Source organism: Crotalus tigris, unplaced genomic scaffold, assembly GCF_016545835.1.
Source record: "Crotalus tigris isolate CLP2741 ecotype Arizona unplaced genomic scaffold, ASM1654583v1 scf7180000018165.1400786, whole genome shotgun sequence".
Taxonomy (NCBI): Eukaryota; Metazoa; Chordata; class Lepidosauria; order Squamata; family Viperidae; genus Crotalus; species Crotalus tigris.
The window spans coordinates 517,384-540,364 of NW_024096859.1; the positions used below are offsets into that span (position 1 = coordinate 517,384).

Sequence of the window (22,981 nt, forward strand, 5' to 3'; positions counted from 1 at the left end):
TTTTTTGAGGGGGGGGGGAGGAAAGATATTCTGAATACCATGCAGGTTAGGCAAACGTTATGATAATGACCTATTCAGATTAGTCTGAATGTAATTATGATAGGTACTTGAGACACATAGATTTATCACAAAGGAGTTTTTCATTAACAATATTTATCCCTTACTGAGTGCCTAATTAGCTTTTACATAAAAATGTGAGGGTTTTTTTTTTCCAATTCAAAAAGGCTTCATTGAAGGAAAGGAAGACAGAAAGTAAAAGGAAATCTAAAAGAATCCATCAGGATTTCTTGCATGAGAACAAAAGATCAGACAGAAACCATAGCTTCGAATGAACAAATACAGAGATTTTATTTTATTTTTTAAAATTTCTTTTTTAGAAAAAAAGAATGTCCAAAGATGGAGGCTTTTTGTGATTACATGCAGGCAAAAACATAAGACAGAATAAGAAATAAATTGGAAAGGGGTTGTACAAGACTGCTAAGTCCTTCCAAAGGAAGCAGATGTGAAAAATATGAACATAAAGACAATGAAAAGTCTTTTAAAGCTCAGAATAAAGAAATGGGTGACATACATTCTCCCACATTTTTGTTTTTGAGACCAAAGCCTACAAGGGTCATACTTTCTTAAGTTCCAAACCCCAAAGATCACAGAAAATACTCAGATTGTGGAACAAAACTATACTTGAGAACAACATATCCAAAGAATTGTGATGAAAAAGTTGATTGCGAGTAGTAATTTGGGAGTGGGAGTAGAACAACCTTCTTTTACTTGAACTATTATTTACTATTTTTCCAGGAGATAATTTCCTGTATGTGGGATCTACCTTTCAAGTGTCAACACAAAACTTCTACTGCCATCCTAAAGAAAAAAAAACCTTAATTTGAAAGCAGGGATAACTATGGTTCCCTTATCTCATCTGACAAAGTAAAATATAGCTTTGCTAACTTCAATAGCTGTCTCATAAAAATATCCCCACAAATAACATGGTTTGGGACAATTCTATAAGTCTTCAGACTAACTAATGAGAGTGAGGAACATATTTTGCAAAACTTAATTCAGTGATGAAGAGCTGAAGAAAAGAATTTGGGGCATAACAACTCTGTAATAATGTAATGTTGTCCATATCTATTTAAAAGTAAGCCCCACTGAGTTTAATAAGATTCTTTTGCCATGTAATAATGTATATGTCTATATAAAATTGCTGACGATTTGCATTTAAGGTAGTCCTTGACTTACAACCATTTGTTTAGTGGGTGTTCAAAGTTATAATAGCATTGAAAAAAAGTGACTTATAACTGATTTTCATACTTGTGGCCATTATTTTATAACAAATACACAATATTTAGTTTTTATTAGCATATATTTATTTCACTAGTATGTTTTGATATGTTTATTGGTTTGTACTTTTAATTGTGTGTGCCACTAGAGTAATGGAAGGGGAGGTATGGAAGGGGAATGAATGCATGAAAAAGTAGCTACTTCTGAACTTCTATATTTGTCAATATTCTAAATTATTTTTTTAATAGTACCACTGCAGTTTCACTGTAATGATACAAATTACTTTTAATGTTGTAGTTCTAAAACATGAAGTAATACCTGCTTTTGTATGCATCTTTATCAATGAGATGAGGATAGGGAGAGGATACAGAATTTCCTAATTTGTGTTTATTTATTTATTATATTTCTACATCACCCATCCTATCTGGACAGTTAGAACATCAAGAGCTGCAGATTAAATATAACATAGTCCTTGGCCTAAAATGTAATGGAGCCTGGAATTATAGTCATAAGTCAATGCATCGTGTAACTCAGCGTAACATCCTGTAACTTCAATGATGGGTGAAGAAAACTATTCTCAGGTATGAATCATGATTAAATTGAACAGAAGTTCAAAGAAATAGTTCCAGAATTTTCTCTTTTCTTTTTCTTCCAGATATTCTTCTTATTCACTTTTCTTTTAGTCAGTTCATGTCTTTTGCAACTAGTAATTCTGCAGCCAATTGACTTCCCTTTGTTCTAAACCCTCCATCATCTTTCAAAACTCACCTTCCTTCCAAAGTACTTGCCCTTTGGCTGCACTATGCTCAGACAAAAATGATTTAGAAAGTGGCACCCTTTAAAACCCCTATACTAAAGGTTTCTAATCCAATTTTCACAATATTGAGATCAGAAATAGAACTCAAGATCAACCTAACCGAAACTCTTACAGAGCCAGGAAAAGGTTAATTCATTTTAACCATTTCTAAAAGAGCTCCTGCTGCCTTTTTTTGTGTAGGAAGACTACAATCATATTGTATCTCATACGATGCCTACTTTTCCATCTAGCAGCTGTCACTCAAATGGAGAGGAAACTGTGAACAGACCTCCTTGTGTATATTTTCAGGATTGGCTAGAGATCCAGAGGAAGCAGATGGCAATGCAACACAGACTGATATACCACACCAAGTAGAGCGAAGTCATAATGATTACCCAAGGAGCTTTGGACAGCATTTGATTGAGAAACCAGCTGGACCATCCTCATTCAGTGATAGTTGTTATTCCAACAAAGGCTTCAAGAAACTGACAAAGACCAAGTGATTTCAAGCAGCTCAATTCCTCCAAGATGCCAGAGAAGATCACCTTTTAATTTCACATCCCAGGTGGTTTTCTATTGTGTGGCAATCCATAGTCCCAAATCTTCCTTGGAGCAATGCAAGCTTTCAAACTGAGCTCCCAAGGGCACTAGCAATTGGGAAAACTGTGTTGGCAATGTACAAATTTTGCCCAAATCCCATAGCTGATGTCAAGTTGATGGTTGACATTATCAGTCAAATTTATCAGCAATTATTGGCATAATGTAACATTGGGTATTACTCTTAAAACAAGCTTGGGGCAGAAGATTGTAAAAAAACAGGATATACAATTCTGACAGATTGCTATTATCTTAGGCAGAATATATATATGAACTAGGGTAATGATCTTCACATAGCTGGAAAATGTCTCCTTTAGCCCAGTCTAACCATTGTATTGCAGAAAAACTCTAAATTGTTTTCCATATCTGTATACATGGAGAATTCTCATATGCTGATTCTGGCTTCTGGAGACCACAGAGAACATCCTGATTCCTGCTTTCCATTCCAGGGGATCATGAAACGCAGTACAGTTCTTAATTCAGTTCTCTAAGCTTCGGGCTCTCTTCTTTTTTATTTGTATTAAAGCTAAAAGGGCCCTTGGGGATAGAGGGAAATAGTGTAGTGCTTAAACCAGAACAGCTAACCCATATTCAGTTTTTGTTATTGTTAGGAAGAAATTCAAAAAAATATAACATGTCCTTACTGTTGATGGAGAGAGCAGAGACTTAATTAATGGGGCTCTTTAGGATTTCCCTTCATTCAGCTTTTGCCTCTAACTCTTAGATTTTGCTAGTTATTTCCAAAGCAATTTCCTTTTTCCTCCTGGAAAAATGGGACATGATTTATTCATATTTGCCTTACAGACAAATTGCCTTGCAGACCTTGATAACACAGGCTTTTCTTCACCATAGTTTCTGGTACACTAATAAGAATAAATTGGGTCAGGCTAGAGGACATAATGTGTAGAGAAGCAGAGCTTTGCCTGGTAGGCAAGTCAACTTTTCAAACCTTAGCTGAATGAGAAGACAATATGGTCTGCAGAAATCACAAAAAACAAATGGAAAAATTTAATCTGACTTAGAAGTCCTTGAAAAAATGTTCCGTGTAATGTAACACCATTTTTTAAAAATACATCAACTGATGTAGCCTTATTATGGAAGTAAATCAGGATTGGTTGAGTCAAAGATGAGACCCTACCTACGCGGTCGAAGGAAAGAAAGAAAGAGAAAGAAAGAAAGAAAGAAAGAAAGAAAGAAAGAAAGAAAGAAAGAAAGAAAGAAAGAAAGAAAGAAAGGAAGGAAGGAAGGAAGGAAGGAAGATAAAGAGAGAAAACAAAGAGGAAGGAAGAAGAAAGTGAAAAAGCGAGGAAAGGGAGGGAGGGAGGAAGGAAAGGAAAGGAAAGGAAAGGAAGGGTTAACTTGATAACTGATTAGCATTCCTCACCTTCAAAGCTTAGAGACTGAAAGCAATCCACACATGCAATCCATGCTTTATTATTGAATTAATGAAAAATGAGCTATGTGTCATTTTGATTCAGGCTAAGTTTTTATTATTGTTGTTGTTGAAGTGTTGGAAGTATCAGGCTTTTTATAAAGGTGCTAAAGTACCATGGGGAGTAATCCACAAATCACTCATGTCCTGCCCACACATCTAAACACAATAAAGCTTCAGCCGGTTTTATTGTCAAAAAATGCACTAAGGCTCTGTTACATAAACAAATGAAAGATAAATTATCTTAAGTACCATGAAAAAAATAGGAACTCCAACATTGGTCTGTATGTATGCACACATCAACAAATGCCAGTTTGTAAACTTGCCCTCTTGCTGTGGTTAAAGCCACTCACAAATCAGGAAAAGCATGGGAATCTTGCCTTATGGAATTCTTGCCCATTAGAATGGAGCAGTTCAATATAAGAGCTTCTGTCCAATTACCTCTCCCATAGAGATGCATTAAAGGATTTCTTCCTCTTTTACCCCCTTCCTTCTCGTTCCTCCCCCGCCAACACCAAATTTGGTCCTGTTCTGTTCAGTTTTCATCTTGGAGCCCCTTATATAATTTTAAAAATTCCCTATTATAATACTTGGAATTTTTTCCATAGTTATCTACTGTAAGTCAAAGACAAAGCTTCTACCCTAACGCCTATTATCTGCTGTGCCACTTATACATGGAATACCTTGGTCCTCAGTAATCAGAAGTAGGGACTGAGAAGAGATGAATTGTTAGACCATAATCTGATAGTTTCGAAGATGCTTTTTCAAAAGGCAACTGGAAGAAGAAGACATTTTGCTTCTCATCCAAGAAGCGTTATCAGTTCTGGTAGGATGGTGGGGATGATGGAAGTGAAATATTTCTGACAGTTCTGACAGAAGTGAAATATTTTCTTCTTCTTCCTGAAGGAAAAAAAACCCAATCCATTTGCCTTTTGAAAAAGCACCTTTGAGACAACTAAAACTTGGATGACTGAGAATCTCCTCAGACATAACCTGATAGGTTTTTCTCCTTGATTAATTAAAAATCTATAAAAGAAAATGCTACTAACCCACAATGAAAAGCCCAGAAATATTTTACACAGCCACCTACATAGAACTGTGGATTTTATGAGCATAGTCTCAATCTGACTTCTTATTTTATAGCCAGATGCAAAGATTCTCCAGGAGGATTTACTCCCACATATCAGCAAGCTTTTCTGTTTTGAAAAATGAAAATATTAAATGCTTCAGCCATGCATGGTTTGCCATCTCCTCTTTAAATGGATATAAACACAACTAACTGATCTCTCGGAACTCAATCCATCTGTATTCAAGGGAATACTATTGTATTATTATTTCAGATTATTTTCTTGAATGCTCAAATAAAAGGGTTTAATTGTCAATTCAATGTTCATTTTAATGGGTTTTAGTACTATTGTCCATTAACTAAGTTATCATGTAATGGAATCCAAGACTACAATGAAATTAATAAAGACAAAAGTGGTTTATGATAGTGCTTATCAAAATGGTGCACCATATTGTTTTCCCAACTCCACACACTGCCTTGCTGATGAACTTAAAGTCATCATTCTGTTTTGTTGTTTACCCAGCTGTAAAATGAGTATAATAACCACATTTGTCAGCCCCACAGGGTTATGTGAATGTTAATTAAGGCTACAGAATTGTTCTGATGGCCTCAGATGAAAATGGTGGCATTTAATTTATTTCTTTCGGCAAGATGCCCATCTATGTAATTCAAGACTCATAGACTGGAAAGAATGCTAAGTTATACAACAGAAATCTTCTGAGCTTTTACACCAAAAACAACTGAGAATTGGACACATTCTAAGAGAAAGCAGCAGCAAAAGGCTAAGCCATTCAGCTCCAAAGCCATCTGACATTTATATAACAGCGAATCCAGTGACAGCTGACTATAGATCTTTTTCAGTGCCAGATCAACCTTCAGTCTTTTCAACCTGTTAATGAGACACACAGCTCGATTCTTTTCAGCCAAAAACAAGAATAAAAACATACATTATATGGAGCCATGGGCAACTTCTTTACCTCAAGCATGGCTTAATAAAAAGGAAGCATCTGAGACTGAAATCAAGTGACAGAAGGAATAGATAGAACCGAGCATTCATCCATGGTCTCTTGGGTTTGGGTTTATAGATTATAAAGATGTTTTTCTTTGCAAAACTAAACGCCAGGAACTCTAGTTACTATTTTCCCTTCCATTGCTATGGGGCTCCAATTTCCCACTGTTCCTGCAAGAGTAGCACCCTTGCAGGACCCAAATGCTTCAATTGATAGGCAGCTGTCCAATAGCAGCAGTGCTGAAAAAAGAAAATGTTAAACCAGCCTCAAGCATAGGCATCAACTAGTGTCATCATAGCTGTTCCTACAGTTCCAGCCTTACTACGCTCTTGATCCAGCCTGTATGTGGAAACTTCTTCGTATTTCTGGCAACCTTGTGTGCCAGACGATCCAAGGCTTCTGCCTTAATTTATTCATTCATTAGATTCTTATCCTGTCTTTATATTTATTAGATTCTTATCCTGCCTTTATTACTTTATAAGAAACACAAGATGACGAACATACATAATATGCCTTCTCCTATGTTTCCCACAATAGCTACCTATGAAGAGAGAGAGAGTAACTGGCCCAAGGTCACCAAATTGGCTTTCCTACCTCTGAGCCTCCAGGTATCCTAGTCTAGCACTTTTACCACTACACTAAACTGGCTCTAGTTCTCTCTACTCCTGCAGTCCCAAAGATGTACCAGGCCCTCAAATCTACTTCTATTCATCCCTGGCACTTTTACCTGATTAAGACCAGTGATAGCATCCCTAATTCTCTAAGGAAGATTCATCTACTTATGGCTAAGTCCTGACAGGCAGGTATTGCAATGGAGAATGATGGAAAGAAAAGTAGTTTGATGAAGCCTTTTGAGAAGAAATATAGTTGGTAGATCCAGGAACCCTCCATGGTCATTTTAAATTATTCATTATTGCACCCAAGAACTTGAATAGTTACATAGTAATCTATACAACACACAATTTGGTCCCAAAACAACCCAAAATCTCAATGCACTGTGAAAACCCTGCCCTTACCAGGCATCATGTCCATGGGATTTATATCTGAATAAACACAGATGCATGATGGACCTTCTAGTTCGGACATGTCAAACACAAGGTCCGTTGGCCACATCCAGTCCATGATGGGCCCATTTCTGGCCCACAGGGCCAACCCAGAGATGGCGAGGGACTAGCCCCCAACCATCCCAACCCCTCACCTCAGCCTGGCACAGGAGGTGGCAAGTGTGCGGGGGACCATGGCGCAGCCCAAGAGGGACAGCAAGGCTCCTCTGGTGGACCAGGCCCCGGTGCCTGCCCCAGTCCAATCCCCGCTCTGCCAGAGACCCCCAGATCCTCCCCATGGCCCTGCTTGGCCCTCCCGAGGGCAACCACAATGCTGACGTGGCCCTCAATGAAATAAAGTTTGACACCCCTGTTCTAGTCATTGTGTGTTGAAGTCAGGTCATGAACTCTGTAGTCACCCTGGTACTACTTCAAGTAATTTCCATATCTGTTTGAGAAGAATGCTTGACTGTTCACTGTAAAAATAAATCTCACTATTTCAATAATAGAATCTTTGTATTAAATTAATTGTCCTACAGAAGTAGTCCTCGACTTACATCCATTTATTTAATGACATTCAAAGTTACAATGGCACTGAAAAAAGTGACTTATGACCAGTCCTCATTCTTACAATCTTTGCAGCATCCACGTGATCATGTGATCAAAATTTGGATGCTTGGCAACTGACATATATTTATGATGGTTGCAGTGTCCTGGGATCATGTGATCTCCTTCTGCAAAGCCTTATGACAAACAAAGTCAATGGGGAAGCCAGATTCACTTAAAAACTTCAGTGATTCACTTAGCAACTTTGGCAAAAGATCATAAAAGGAAGCAAAACTCATTTAAAAACTGCCTTGCTTAGCAACAGAAATTTCCAGTTATGGTCATAAGCATATATCCATCCCTGTGGTGACAGGAACATCTGCTCACAAACCCCACACTTTGTTCTAAAATTGTAAGAGGGCAGCTGGTTAACAGTGCTGTCATTTATCTCATATCTTGAGGCTTTACCGCTAAATAAGCATTAAGTAACAGAATATATGAGTAATAAGATGTTACACTCCTAACTGAAAAATATATAGGTGAAATTAAAAATATTTGGCACGCTCTTCATTTAAAGATTTTAGAGAAACAGGAGTCAGATGTTCTATTCAGGCATCCTGATATGATGGAAGGCAGATGTATTTTGTAATGGGCTTGAATTATACTTTTGTTAGGGGTTTGAATAATACAGGATTAACCAACGGAAAACACAGTGGGGCAGAGAGGGGTGGATTTTTTATGTTGGACAGAGAAACCTGGAACTGCAGTCCCAAAAGATCTACAGACTGGGAAGGCAGAAACCTAGAACTATGTCATCAAAGGGAGAAGGAGGAGGAGGAGGAGGAGGAGGAGGAGGAGGAGATTCTATAATCCAAATCTGTCTCTTATTCTGTTTCATGTTATCCACTTTGTGTCTCCTGTCCTTGTAAGGAATTCTGGGTAGTTTTCCTGTTTTACCTTCACAATTCTGCCCAATAGCTCAAGCCCCAAAGCAGCTCTATCAACAAATCAAAAACAGCCCCTGTATATACTTTTATGCAATGTATACTTTGGTATATGTTCCTATGAGACATACTCTGATTATAATACTCTTTTTGACACCAGATTAAAATGTTTTTGCTTCGACATTTTGCAGTTAAACCTAGATAACAAGCTTTTACACTTCTTAGTTTCGCTGTAGTAATGTTTAGCTTCTACTAATCCATGGAATATTTCATTTTCAATGTTTTCAATATTACTCTAGAATAGGCATAGCCTTTTTTAAAAAAATAAATAAAGTTTTCTAGTTCAGCTCTTTGCCACATATTATTTATAAAGCTCAAAGGGTGTGCTGTGTTTCATAATATTGGGAAGATGTTGTCAGTTGTGGTATCACTATGCTCACTGGATAAAAAGGTTTGACTTATACAGAATCTCTTTATACAATTTTGCTCAGCTGAAAAATACAGTGAAACACCACAGGCAAGAGAAGTGCTTGAAACAAATGGTGTAGGAAGTGATTGCAAGACTTACCACTTATCCATTTAGCCTCTGGATCATGAATTTTGAAATCTTCGCTGAATAGATCTTCCACTGTAATTTTCTTCTTCTGAGACTGACTATTATCTTCAACTGTAAATCAAGAGGGGGGAAATATCCATTATGTTTAATTTGCAATTTACCTGCCCATTCAACAAATGAAACCAGTTATCCATTTTCCTTCTGAATTAGCAATGTTGCATAGATGTACATGGGATTTGTTAGAGCTCCTTATTGCTTTATCGTTGATCTAATTGGCAGAGATCTTTTCCATTTGGAACTTGGAATGTATGAAGAAAAGCTGGGATTGCACTTATTAGCACAATATAGAAGGCTCAATTGAGATGTCAGTGAAAGTGTTTTGCCACCAAACCAGCATAAGACAACTTTACAACATTCAGCTGCAGCTGCCAAAAAAGCCAACACAGTGCTAGGTTGCATTAACAGAGGGATAGAATCAAGATCACGCGAAGTATTAATACCACTCTACAATGCCTTGGTAAGGCCACACTTGGAATACTGCATCCAGTTTTGGTCACCACAATGTAAAAAAGATGTTGAGACTCTAGAAAGAGTACAGAGAAGAGCAACAAAGATGATTAGGGGACTGGAAGCTAAAACATATAAGGAAAGGTTGATGGAATTGGGTATGTCTAGTTTAATGAAGAGAAGGATGAGGGGGGGACATGATAGCAGTATTCCAATATCTCAGGGGCTGCCACAAAGAAAAGGGAGTCAAGCTATTCTCCAAAGCGTCTGAAGGCAGGACAAGAAGCAACGGATGGAAACTAAACAAGGAGAGAAGAAACCTAGAACTAAGGAGAAGCTTCCTGACAGTTAGAACAATTAACCAGTGGAACAACCTGCCTCCAGAAGTGGTGAATGCTCCAACACTGGAAGTTTTTAAGAAGAGATTGGACAGCCATTTGTATAGGTTTTCCTGCCTAAGCAGGGGGTTGGACTTGATGACCTCCAAGATCCCTTCCAACTTTATTATTATTATTATTGAGTGAAAATAGGGCAGAATGAATATAAGGGGCATCTGTGAAACCATAAAAATAAAATCAGTAGTTTTGCAACATCTTATAAAATTATTTTGCATAAAACACATGTCATATTTCCACAGGTCAGATCTGAATTAGTCTTAAAGCAATGATAATAGAAGACTAAATTCTAGCTCTAGAATTGTCTGGAAATTTAGTCATGGCAACTGGGCTTATTTTCTTGTTGATTTAAGACCTTTTGCTGCCCATCCAAGCAGCTTCTTTGGTCTGAGCAAGTTGGTGAGCGGAATTTGAATAGGCAGGGAGCCGTTGGAATGTACCAACTCCCAAATTTCTTAGGGGTATTTCAACCTCAGGTTTCTTCCCCAATAGAATTGCCTCAGTTCTACCTGGATGACTGAGAATCTTCATTGACTTTAGCTCTAAAACTTTTTGATAGACCTAAAAGCCACAATATAGAAATGGTCATATGGAAAACCAGAAATTTTGCCTTCCATAGTTATATATTTTATGATTAAAAATGAATTTAAAAATGATTGCACCTGTCATTTTGAGGCCGGTGACTGTCACTACATATGTTTGGACCCAACTGTTGCAAAAGTCTTTTGAGAATAGAATTTCATTTTGTACATAATTGATATGCAGTTATAAAGATGAGGTAAGGGGTTGCTTATAGAATATTAATATTTCTACTTATAGTTGTATCATTTATTGTGGATTTTAATTGTTAGCAAGGGTCTTCTTTAATGTGTGTTACCTACAACGGACATTTATTTGTTTCATTTTAAGTTCTACTGGGGATATTTGAATTATGATTATGTAACTTGCTCTGTGTCTGGTTGGATTTAGTCATAAAAATCCAAAGGAGTAGCAAATTAATATCTCAAAAATGCTTTTTCAAAAGCAACTGGACTTTGTTTTTCCTTGAAGATGCTTTGCTTCTCATCTAAGAAGCTTCTTCAGTTCAGTCCAGTCAGAACTGAAAAAGCTTCTTGGATGAGAAACGAAACATCTCCATGGAAAAACAAAGTCCAGTTGCCTTTGAAAAAGTGCCTTTTGGACAACCACGACATGGATGACTGAGAATCTCCATAGACATACAACAAATGAATATAAATAAAATGTTCATTAAATAAATAAAATATTCATTTTTTTTACAACAAAGCAAAAGTTCTGTAATTTTATAAGATGACTGTAATAGACTAAATTTAGTCAGTTTAGGGGCAGCAAGACTTATATGTCCAACCTAAGACTGTTAATTCCTATTCCTTCTCCATCTCCATCTCTTTCTCTTAGTTTTCCCCTTTTTCTATCATATATTCCTGAACACGTTTCTGGAGAGTTACAAAGCCTCCATACATTCTTGTATTCATCAGATTCCAATAAAATAGTGTTTTTCAACCTCAGCAGCTCTAAAATACGTGGGCTTCACTTTCCAGAATTCTCTAATATACCAATTGAGGAATTATGAGAGTTAAAATCTATACTTATTAAATTGCTGAAATTTAGAAATACTGCTATAAAGAAATGGCCCAGTTCTAATTTAGGAAGGATTTTGGTTTAGGTCTCCTAGATAAGCATGTGTTTCCATTTATTAAAGAATTTATAATCATAGACCAAAAGGAGAGAAAGAAAATAGAGTTAAAACACAAATGATCTTGGATGAAATAGCTTATTCACAGCAGGAGCTAATTGTATCTGTATTGTGGTGGATTCTCCATCTCCTGTGCTGGAGAACATATGCAATTGGCTTGATTTTATATTTATTAAATTTATACATTACCCATCTCATGGTTCAAGGCAATTTTAGTGTCTGGATAGGGGATATTAATGAATTCCTGGTCAGTAAGGAGAAATTACTTTTAGAAAGATATGCAGGAACCCTAACCTAAGCAAAAGGGGCTGAAGCATTTTTAAAGTTCAGAATGTCCAGTTATCCTTCAGGAAAGACATTTCCATGATTCATTGAACTATAAGAAGCAGAATGCACAGAACAATCACATTTGCAAGGTTCTGTTTTATAGGCAATCTCAATAAAGCAGTTTTAGCCTTCCTGTGGAGTTGATTTCTTGTCTGGTTTATAGCCATTTGTCCAAAATGGTGTAAGGTTTCCTGCCTGAGCAGGGGGTTGGACTAGATGACCTCCAAGGTCCCTTTCAACTTTACTACTATTATTATTATCTAATAGGCTAACAATATCATTGAGGTTAAAGCACCTAAATATTCCAGTATATGAGCTCTTCTAGGTAGACCTTGCTTAATGATTGCCTTCCTCAATAACTGAAGTCATGACCACATTAATAAAGCAATGTTACAACTTGTCTTTGTATTTATGACTGTTCCAGCAACCCTGCGGTCACATGATGGACATTTGGCTGCTTGACAGCCAGTGGGCATTTATGACCATGGCAGGATCCCATGGTCATTGAACATTTGTGTGCCTCACAATTGGCTTTTGACAAGCAAAGTCATTGGAGAAGCTGGCAGTAACATCATAACTGGCAGTCATATGAGGTCTTTCTTAATGACCATGACAAAAGTGAAGACATTAAGTCTGTCATGGTCACAGACCATTTAGTGATAGTATTGCTTAGCGATGGAATTGTTGGTGTCAACTGTGGCCACTAAGTAAGGATCTGTGTTTGCAGATAATGAAAGGTGAATCTTTGAAGTTATTGTAGGAGGTGCATGTGATAATAGTCTTATTACTTGGTATATCACAGTCAAATAATTTATGCTTGACCTCACTCTAGCCCAATATAAATATAGAGAAAAAGCCAGCAATGGATCAGACCAGATGTTATATGTTTCTTCCATGGAGAATTACATCAGTCTAATAGTACAAGCAGGGCTTTTTTCCCTCATAGAATGCCCAGAACGGAGTTCCGGCACCTTTTTTGGATGGAACCTTGTAGGGTAGGCAAGGCGGGTTGTATGATGTGTTTGAGTTCTGGCACCTTTTTTTTTTTTTTTAAATCACTGAGTACAAGCCTGTAATTGGTTGTAAGAATAACCTTGAGGATCTGGAGGACAAGCCACAATCAAGACTATGGTCAGCCAAAGGAAACTTGAGTCTGAGTCAAAAATATCATTTGAGGAAGCATCTTAAACTTACCTTCCATAGGATATGATTTAACGTGGTAGTAGATCATCTGAAAAAAAAATCTACAGATTCCTATATGCTGGTTTATAATTCATTTGTTCCTTGCCCTGTCAGCTGTCACCAATGGGCCAAGAGATTAGTGTAGAGTTGATTCTGCCTCATCTGACAGGTGTACAAAAACTCTTGGTGCTTTCATGGGCATAGCCCATTTGTAACTCCTCTGATACCATGCCTTCATTTGCATAGGTGCTGTGATTTAATTTGCATAGCCCTTTCATTCTTGCTGTGATGTCCTGCTTTGATTTGCATAGTCCTTCCCTTCCCTTTGATTAGTATGTTGGCAATCGCTCTTAGAATTAAACCATTAGCATGTAGTACAAATTGCAGTTTGTGTGCCTATTATTGAAATAAAGCAGGCTTCATGTCTGAATCTTAAGTGGCTGAAGTACTTTGGGACTACTGAAGTGAAAAGCCATTTTCCTCTCCATTAATTGGCTCAAAGGAAACTGTTTATGGCATCTTTAAATAGGGATGTGTGTGGCCTGCATAACAAGTAAAAGTATAAACAATGGGAAAGATGCTCAGGGGCATAACACTCCTTTAATCATTTGATACAAGAACCTGATTTTTAAATATTTTGATTTGGAAATGTATGGAAGTGCATTTAGCAGTTACTTCTAATATTGATCTTCAAATTGAGGGGTGAGCTATAATTGAATCATTTAAGGCAGTGGTTCTCAACCTGTGGGTTGGGACCCCATTTGGGGTCGAACGACCATTTCACGGGGGTCGCCAAACAACGCAATCTGCCATTTCCCCCCCCTCCCTTTTCCTTAGCTGTGCTACTCCCTTTTATTCTATTGGCTTTTAAAAGCCAATAGAATAGACTCTCTTGAATAGAGTCTAATTCTATTGGCTTTCAAAAGCCAATAGAATAAAAGCCAATTGTCCAGGCTGTCTCTGCCCTGCTGAGCCCGCCAAAAGTCCCATTCTGCAAACGGTGCTGCACCAGTTGAGTAGTCCTCGACTTACGACCGGTTGAGTAGTCCTTGACTTACGACCGGTTGGGGGTCGCGGCATTAAAAAGGTTGAGAACCACTGATTTAAGGGAATATTTGGGACCTTGGATGAGTGAGAAAGAGGAGATCCAGACAAAATACCAAAGCATTTGATGATCTTAGTAAGGAAGGGAAGGAAACAAGAAAAGTAGGTATATAAAAGGCAAATCACAAGCAGATCTCACTTTCCAGGTAAAAATCAAAGGCAGGTAGTTTAAAGGGCTCTGTTAAGTGATAGTGGATCTCATTTGGATGTATGTTTTAGGGAGACATGCATCCACTTGTTGAGGGTGTTACAACAACACTGCAGCCTCAGTCCAGCATATAGTGGAATTTCTTGAGGATCAGAGTCCAATCCTGAAATTCTTCTCTTTGGAAAGGAGAATGAGACTTGCAAAATTAAAGTCAGTTTTCCCAAGCAAACCAGATGGAAGCATAACCTGATAAGCTAATTCTACTTTACTATAAGGCTACATTAATAGAGTCTTGCAAGTCTAAAAATACAAATCTCCTACTGTTTCTTTTAAAGTCTGAGAAGTTAGGGAGGATTTTTTTTCTCAGCCTTTCTCCAACCCATTATGCAGCTATATCTGATAGTTCCCTAGACAACATCTCTTTGCTTCATATTTCATTGCCACATGCCATTACAGGATTTCAATTTGACCATGAGAGATTCATCTCTGGATGTCCATGATATATGTCGATGGAATTGAATCACTTCCAAGTGGAACAGGGAAAAGGCCTGGTATATCACAATCAAATAATTTATGCTTCCATGTCATCTTGAAGGGATCCAGACTTAGTAAATATAGCATGCATTCTAAAGCTTGAATGCAGCTGGAGTTCACCTTCATTCATCCTGGTCAGCAGAAATGTGGACATTTTCTGCAATTGTTGCTCCAGACAGGAAATTCCAGAGTGAGTACAGAGTGGAGTTTTAAAGATACTGCTGGACTTTAAGCGCGGAGATGGTAGTGGCGTTTCACTTTGTTTCCAAAGAAACAAAAACAGCTGGGAGGCGGAGAAAGCACGAACTCCGAGGGAGCACTCTTTCTACCCCCCCCAAAAAAATCCAGGGGGCTTAAGAGGTTCTACCGCTATTCGTGTAGTCTCTACCCCTTCCCTTCACCCGGGAAGGGGATTTTGAGCCGCGGGCCAGCTGATGTCCGCTGTGCTCCGCAGATCTAACGCCGTCCCAGGAGGACGGCTAGAAAGTAGCCGCCATCATCGTCGTTGACCACCGGAAGTGTTCTGGTGAGTGACTTTTAAAGCGGACAGAGCTGTCTAAAGGATTTTACTTGGAGTGTAGTGTTTTATTTCTCTTTTAGTTCATGTTGATTTCTTTTTCTTTTGTTTTTTGCTGGTGTGGAGAGTGAAAGTAAGATGGCGCTTTGAAAGTGCTTTGCTTTTTTTTTTCCGGAAAGAAAGAACGGACTTAAATGAAACGTATGGACTGCTTTCAAGCTTTTCTTTTCTTTTGAAAGCGTTTTGGAGGTTTTGAAGTTCTTTTCTTGCACTCTCCCTGGTCTTTTCTTTTAAACCTTAAGGATTTTAGTATTTTCTTTTTTTTTTTAAGAAGAAAGAAAGAGAGAATAAGATTTTGAAAAATGGCTTCAAAGAGGCAACCAGCTTCTATAGTTTCTAAGGTGGTTTCCTCTCCTGCAATTCTAACAGTACAACAACAACTTAAAGCTAGACCACCAGTACTGCAACCTAAAGTTACACCTCCACCTTCTCCTCCTTTGCCAGGCTTATCTGCACAAGACATCAAAGATATAATGGGAAATGCTGTATCCCAAATCAGAGAGGAAATGAAGCAACTTCTTGAACAGAACAAGTCTGAAAGTAAAGAGGAAATGAAGGACCTTCTTAAACAGAATAAATCTGAAAGCAAAGAGGAAATGAAAGACCTTCTTAAACAGAATAAATCTGAAAGTAAAGAGGAAATGAAGGAGCTTTTAGTGGAGAATAATACTATTTTGAGGCAAGACATAGTAACAGTTTTATCAGGCCTGGCTTCTGTGGTCGAGAAGTTGGACTCCAGAGTGGAAGAGGTTGCAGATAAAGTAGACCTCCTCGAAGATAAATTCCAAGATATGGAAAAAAAGCAGATCCAGAAACGTAAGGAACTGGAAGATGAGATTAAATTAAAAGAAAAGTCTTTGATTCTAAATCCTTCAGATGAAAAGGTTAAAGAATCTATAAAGTTGCTAAAAACACAATTTAACATGTTGATGGCTGATCAAACCGCAACTAACTTATTGTTTATGAAACAAAATACATTTTGTAATGCTAATAAACCAGGGAGATGGCTGGCCTATCAATTAAGAAAGAAACAGAGACAGAGAATTATAGATAAAATAAATTATAATGGTAAATTAGTGTATCAGAAGGAGTTGATCAAGAAATCTTTTCTAGATTATTATCAAAAATTATATAAGAGTACCAATGTACAAATTTTAGATATAAATAATTATCTAAGTGAGGCTTTCCTAAACTAACAGAAGATCAGAAACAAGAAATTAATGGTTTAATTACCAATGAGGAAATTGTGACAGTTATTAAGCAATTAAAATTAGGTAAAGCGCCGGGTACGGATGGTTTGACATCCATTTATTATAAAACCTTAGTAGAAGAGATGATTCAACCTTTATGTGAGCTTTTTAATAATATATTACAGGGCTCAGAGATTCCTCCGTCATGGCGCAGTGCTTTTATATCCTTGATTCCAAAAGAGGATCAAGATCTTACTTTACAAAAGAATTATAGGCCTATATCTCTCTTAAATGTAGATTATAAGATTTTTGCAAAAATTTTAGCTAATAGGCTTATGAGGGTTTTGCATCAGCTTATACATAAGGATCAATCGGGTTTTATAACCGGTAGGTATATGAAAAATAATGCTAGACAAATTATCAATTTATTAGAATATTTAGATAAAAATAACCAAATCTCTGCAGGGCTGATATTTTTAGATGCTGAAAAAGCTTTTTACTACAACTGATTTACCAATATGGACGGGTTTCGGGTTTTAAAATTAATAATAATAAGACTAAAATATTATCTAAAAACATGACTAATCGGGACAAGCAAATTTTGGTTAATTTGACTGATTTTGAAGTTGTTGATAAGATAAAATATTTGGGGGTTACTTTATCTGTTTCTAATGTAAAATTGTATAAGAATAATTATGAAAGGCTGTGGGTCAGGGTACAGAAAGACTTGAAGAATTGGGAGAAGTTACAGTTATCTCTTATGGGAAGAATTGCAGTGATTAAAATGAATGTCCTACCAAAATTTCTCTTTTTGTTTCAAATGCTACCTATTTTAAAGAATGAGGTTAATTTAAATGAATGGCAGAAAGGCATTAATAAATTTATTTGGGCAGGGAAAAAACCAAGAGTAAAGCTTAAAATTATGCAAGACTTCCGTGAGAGAGGTGGACTCAAGGTACCGAATTTGAAATTATATTATGATGCTGTGGTTTTAACATTAATTAGTGATTGGGTAAATTTAACAAATGTAGAAATACTCCATCTGGAGGGTTGGGATTTACTTTTTGGATGGCATGCCTATTTAATTTTTAATAAAAAAGTGGATCAGGTTTTTAAATCTCATATTATAAGGATTTCTCTACTTCGGGTTTGGAGGAAATATTATAAAAGTGATTTTAAAATACCATTATGGGCTATACCACAGTCGGCAACCTGCGGCTCCGGAGCCGCATGCGGCTCTTTGAGCCTTCCCCTGTGGCTCCCAGCCTCCTCTGCCTTTGCAGAGAGAGACAGAGACAGAGAGAGGCAATTGCACTTCCCTGCTTCTCTCTCTCTCTCTCTCTCTCTCTCTCTCTGTGTGTGTAAAAGAGAGTGCACTCACAGTGTTCTCCGAGGAGCTGAAAAGCTTTCTGGGCGGAGCTCCTCCCTTTGCTGCGTCTCTAAAGGAAGCAGGAAGGGCAGGAGAGAGCTAGCTAGCCCAGCTAGGCTGACTCAGGAATTCTGGGAGTTGAAGTCCATGAGTCATAAAAGAGACGAGGTTGCTTGTTGGACAACAGCTTGAAGCTTGCCAGGTGAGCAGCAGATAGGAGGGGGGGAGAAAGAGAGAGGGGGGGGGAGGGGGAGAGAGAGAGGAAAGAGAGAGAAAGAAAGAGAGTGGGGGAAGAGGAGTGGCAGACCAAGGGCGGAGAGGGAGGGAGGGAGAGAGACAGAGAGAGAGACCCTTTTGACATCTAAAATGAAGATAACACTGCATATATCCTTTTTTTTACCTGTGTGTGTATGTAATTTTATTCTCTTAAAGCATTCTCTTGGTGATCATTGTTTTAATAGTATGGATATTCCCAAGAGTCATATTTTTACTTTTATTTTTAATGTGTGTGTGTGTGTGTGTGTGTGTGTGTGTGTATATATATATATACACACACATACACACACACACACACACACACACACACACACACACACATCTATAATAAAGGTAAAAAAGGATATATGCAGTGTTATCTTCATTTTAGATATCAAAAGGGTTTTGCGGCTCCCAGAGTTTTGTTTTTGGTGGGAAACGGGTCCAAGTGGCTCTTTTGAGTGTTTTGGGTTGCCTATCCCTGGGCTATACCTTGGCATGCGATAGAGGGGATAAGGAGAGGACTTAAAATGGATAGGGTCTCTTATACACAACTACTTAGATGGGATGGCCAAAATTGGCAGTTAAAATCTTTGGAAGATTTAGTACATGAAAATATTACCTATTCATGGTTTCAATATAGACAAATAGTGGATAGATGGAAGATGGATCGTAATATGGGCTTGCTTAGAGAAGATGAAAATCTTTTTAAACAAGTAAATGATCAAAGACGAACTCACATTAAGAGAATTTACGGGGTTCTAGTGGAACTGGATTCAGAATCAGAACTAATCAAAGATTGTATGATTAAATGGGCACAAAATTTTGGTGAACCAGTTCTACTGGATACCTGGGAAACTATCTGGGTGAGGAATGTCAAATTTACACAAGCCCAGAACTTAAGGGAGAATTTTTATAAAATGTTTTATAGATGGCACCTTGATCCACAAAAAATGTCTCTTATGTATCCTGACTTACAGCCTAAATGTTGGAGATGTGGTTGCCTGGATGCCACTTATTATCATATTTGGTGGTCGTGTAAAAATATAAAAGCTTTTTGGATTAAGATATGGTGGAATATTCAAAGAATTTTTAGAAAGAGGGTAAAATTTACTCCACAATTGTTTTTGTTAGGTATTGTTACTGATTGTGATGCTAAGGAGGTTATATTGATGTTGAATTTGATTACAGCCGCAAGGCTGTTAGTAGGGCAATATTGGAAGAAGGAATCTTTGCCTACCTTGCAAGAGTGGTTTTTTAAAGTTTCTTATCTGGCGGAAATGGCAAAGATTTCGGCTTTCATAAAGGAGCAATCGCAAGAGAAATTTTTTGCCATATGGGAAAAATGGATAAATTTCACACAATACAAATTTGATATAAAAAAATATCATTTAGCCTTTTTATAACTTGTATATAAACTTTGATATTTTATAGATTGTACTTTTTCTCTTTTTTCTTTTTTTAATCTCTTTTCTTCTTTCTTTTTTCTTCTTTTTAAGCACTTTTTCTTTTTAATGCTTATGTTTTTTTGTTATATATATCTTATTGTTAATTATTTTATAAGTTTAATTTTTTTTAGGATTTTTAAAATTTTAATTAAGCCTATATTCAGCTCTGGGAAGCTCGGGGGGGATGGAGGGGGTGGTTTGGGAGGGGTTGGGTGAGGGTTGTTTTGTTTTTTTTGTTGTTGTCTTTTTTGTTTTTTGTAAAAACTTTTAAAAATTTTCAATAAAAAAAAAGATACTGCTGGACTTTAGACATTCTTTTCACTGAGTAGTTCAGTTTTCAATTTGGTTCTCTTCTTGTTTGTGATATGACAGGGATCTCTGTAACTTTTCTTAGGTACAGTGAAATATTATTGAACTTGATAGGTGGGTTTCATGATCCCCATTCTTAGTGCTAATGAAATTATCGCTTAAGGAGAGCATCAATGGTTCATTTATTATTTCGAGGGGTGCAGAACTACAAAGTTTGAGAATCCCTGTATAAATTAATGCTCTTGACCAATCATAAAACATCTTCCAAGAATCAGCCCACAGATGACAATTTGGTGGCAGATCACCTGCTTTTGTGGAGAAGATCCAATCTCAATTCCTGCATTTCCCAATTTGAAGAAGCAGATGCTAAAAAAAACACTCCATCTTAGAATCTAAGGCAGCGGTTCTCAACTGACCATTTCACGGGGGTCGCCAAACAAAGCGATCCGCCATTTTTTTCTGGGGTGATGCATGGGGGCGGCGCCACGCATGCACGCTGTGCAGGGGGCGCATGGGGTGCCACTGCACATGTGTGCTGCGCAGGGGGCACCGCCGCGCATGCACACCCTGCAGAGGGCGCCGCCCGCATGCATGCCGCGCAGGGGGCGCCGCCGCACATGCGCGCCACCTGCTTAATACCGGGGTCGCCATATAAAAAGGTTGAGAACCACTGATCTAAGGAATCACCATCAGTTGCACTAAATGCACAAATGGCTTGATTAAGTAGAAGGCAATTTGCTTTACAGCCCTGAACATGTCAATCAAGTTTTATAAGTCCTTGTTTTAGATTGGCAATACAAGTGAATGTACAGGTAATCCTTGGTTTATGATTAATCATTTAATGACTATTTGAACTCATAATGGCCTCAAAAATGGGGCTTTTTGGCCTGCAATGCACTTTCAGTCAAAAGAGGCTGCCCAGAGTTTCCTATGGTGAAATGACTTTAATAAATAAACAAACAAAGTTACTCTGTAGTCACATGACTGCATTTCAGCATGGCAACTGATTTGCATTTACAACTGGTTGCAGTACCCTGTAGTGACATGAGCATGATTGTAACTTTTTTTTTTTTGTTTTGCCAGTTTCTGGGGAAAAAACGCACCCATTTAGAGATTGGATCAGTTTAATGTGATTTGCTTAATGATCACTGTAAAAACAGTCAAAAAATTGGGGCTGGTCATATGTGTGTCTCGATTTATGACCCCAACAATTAATGCCTGAAATTGTTTTTCCAATTGTGGTTATATGTTGAGGACTGTCTTGGAAGATCAGCTGCTATCTCATTTGAGCAGTTCTTTTCATATAGATATGGATACTTAACGATTCTTCAATATACACATGTATATTCTTGATATTATTTTTTTTAAAGAAAAAGAAAGATTTAAAGGAAATCTGACCTTTTATTGAAGATTAACAGAGCTTAAGCGAACAGGACTTAGAGATTCTCATAATAAGATTGATCTCTCAGCCCAACTGAATATAATCAGGCCTCTGCCTTTTAAAATACCTTTAGGAGTATTCTGAAATTAGAACAACAGCAGCAACAAAAGCCAAAGATTATATAAATACCTGGTGTCAGCAAGATAACAGAAGTGACAATCAAGGAGCAGATAACCAGAATCACAAGTAGAGCAATTGCAATTCCTTTCCAGTTCCTCTGTGGAGGATTGCTTCCCACCAGCTCCTACAAACAGCAAGAGGAGAAGAAAGAATTAGCAACAAGGAAGTGCAACAACCTAAATCTAAGGAGCAATAACAATGTAAATTATTTTAATAGCCGTAACCAGTGGTGGAATTTAGCCGGTTCGCACCAGTTCGGCAGAACCAGTCGCTAATTATTTATTGCCCAGGCCCAGAATGGACTTCTGGAAGCAGCATCCACACAGAGAACCGGTTGTTCACATATTTGAATCCCACCATTCTGGTGATGCTGCAATGGAAGAAATGCACTATTGCAGGCTGCTGACTGCTAAGAGTTCAATTGTGATCGGCTCATGGTTAACTGAGCTTCCCATCCTTCCAAAGTCAGTAAAATGAAGGCCCAGATTGTTGGAGAGGCAAAATGCTGACTCTGTAAACTTCTTAGAGAGGGCTGTAAAACACTGTGAAGCAGAATATAAGTCTAAATACCATTGCTATTGCTATTAAATCACCTACACTTTGAAGAGATACAGCTTCCATAGGCTTCTATGCTAAGGATGTCTCTTCAGTAAGCAAGAATAGCTTTGTCTAAGTTGATTGGCTGGAGTGTACAAATAGTCCTCCAGTTATAATCATTCATTCTATTCACCATTTGAAATTACACCAGTGCTGAAAAAAGTGACATGAACATGTTTCACTTATGACCATTGTGGCATTCCCATGGTCAGCATTTGAGTACTTGTCAACTGGCATGTATTTATGACAGTTCCCTGACCCCCGGGTCATGTGATCAGCCCTTGTAACCTTCCCAGCTGGTTTGTGACAAACAATGAAAATTGGGGAAACTGAATTTGCTTAAGGACTGTGTGATTCACTTAATGATCACAGTGATTTATGTAATGAGCACAATAAAAATGATTGTAAAATCAGGCTAGGCACATGATGACCCTCTTAATGACTATATGACTGTATGACTTAATGACTATAGCTTAACGATTAAAATTCTGGTCCC

At 37.6% G+C, this 22,981-nt stretch overlaps 1 protein-coding gene across 8 annotated transcripts in view; it reads right to left on the minus strand.

Moving 5' to 3' along the window:
• The window catches only part of DPP6 (dipeptidyl peptidase like 6), a 570,597-nt gene that overhangs the window by 131,822 nt on the left and 415,794 nt on the right, over positions 1-22,981 (minus strand). For all 8 annotated transcript variants that reach the window (XR_005557324.1, XM_039348637.1, XM_039348639.1 and 5 more), the window contains exons 2-3: positions 21,898-22,012; positions 9,281-9,379 (exon numbers count right to left, since the gene is read on the minus strand). Coding sequence is in view for 7 of the 8 variants with exons in the window: in XM_039348637.1 (XP_039204571.1) it covers positions 9,281-9,379; positions 21,898-22,012 (214 nt within the window). In the remaining variant the exon portion in view is untranslated. The remainder of the gene's footprint in view (positions 1-9,280; positions 9,380-21,897; positions 22,013-22,981) is intronic.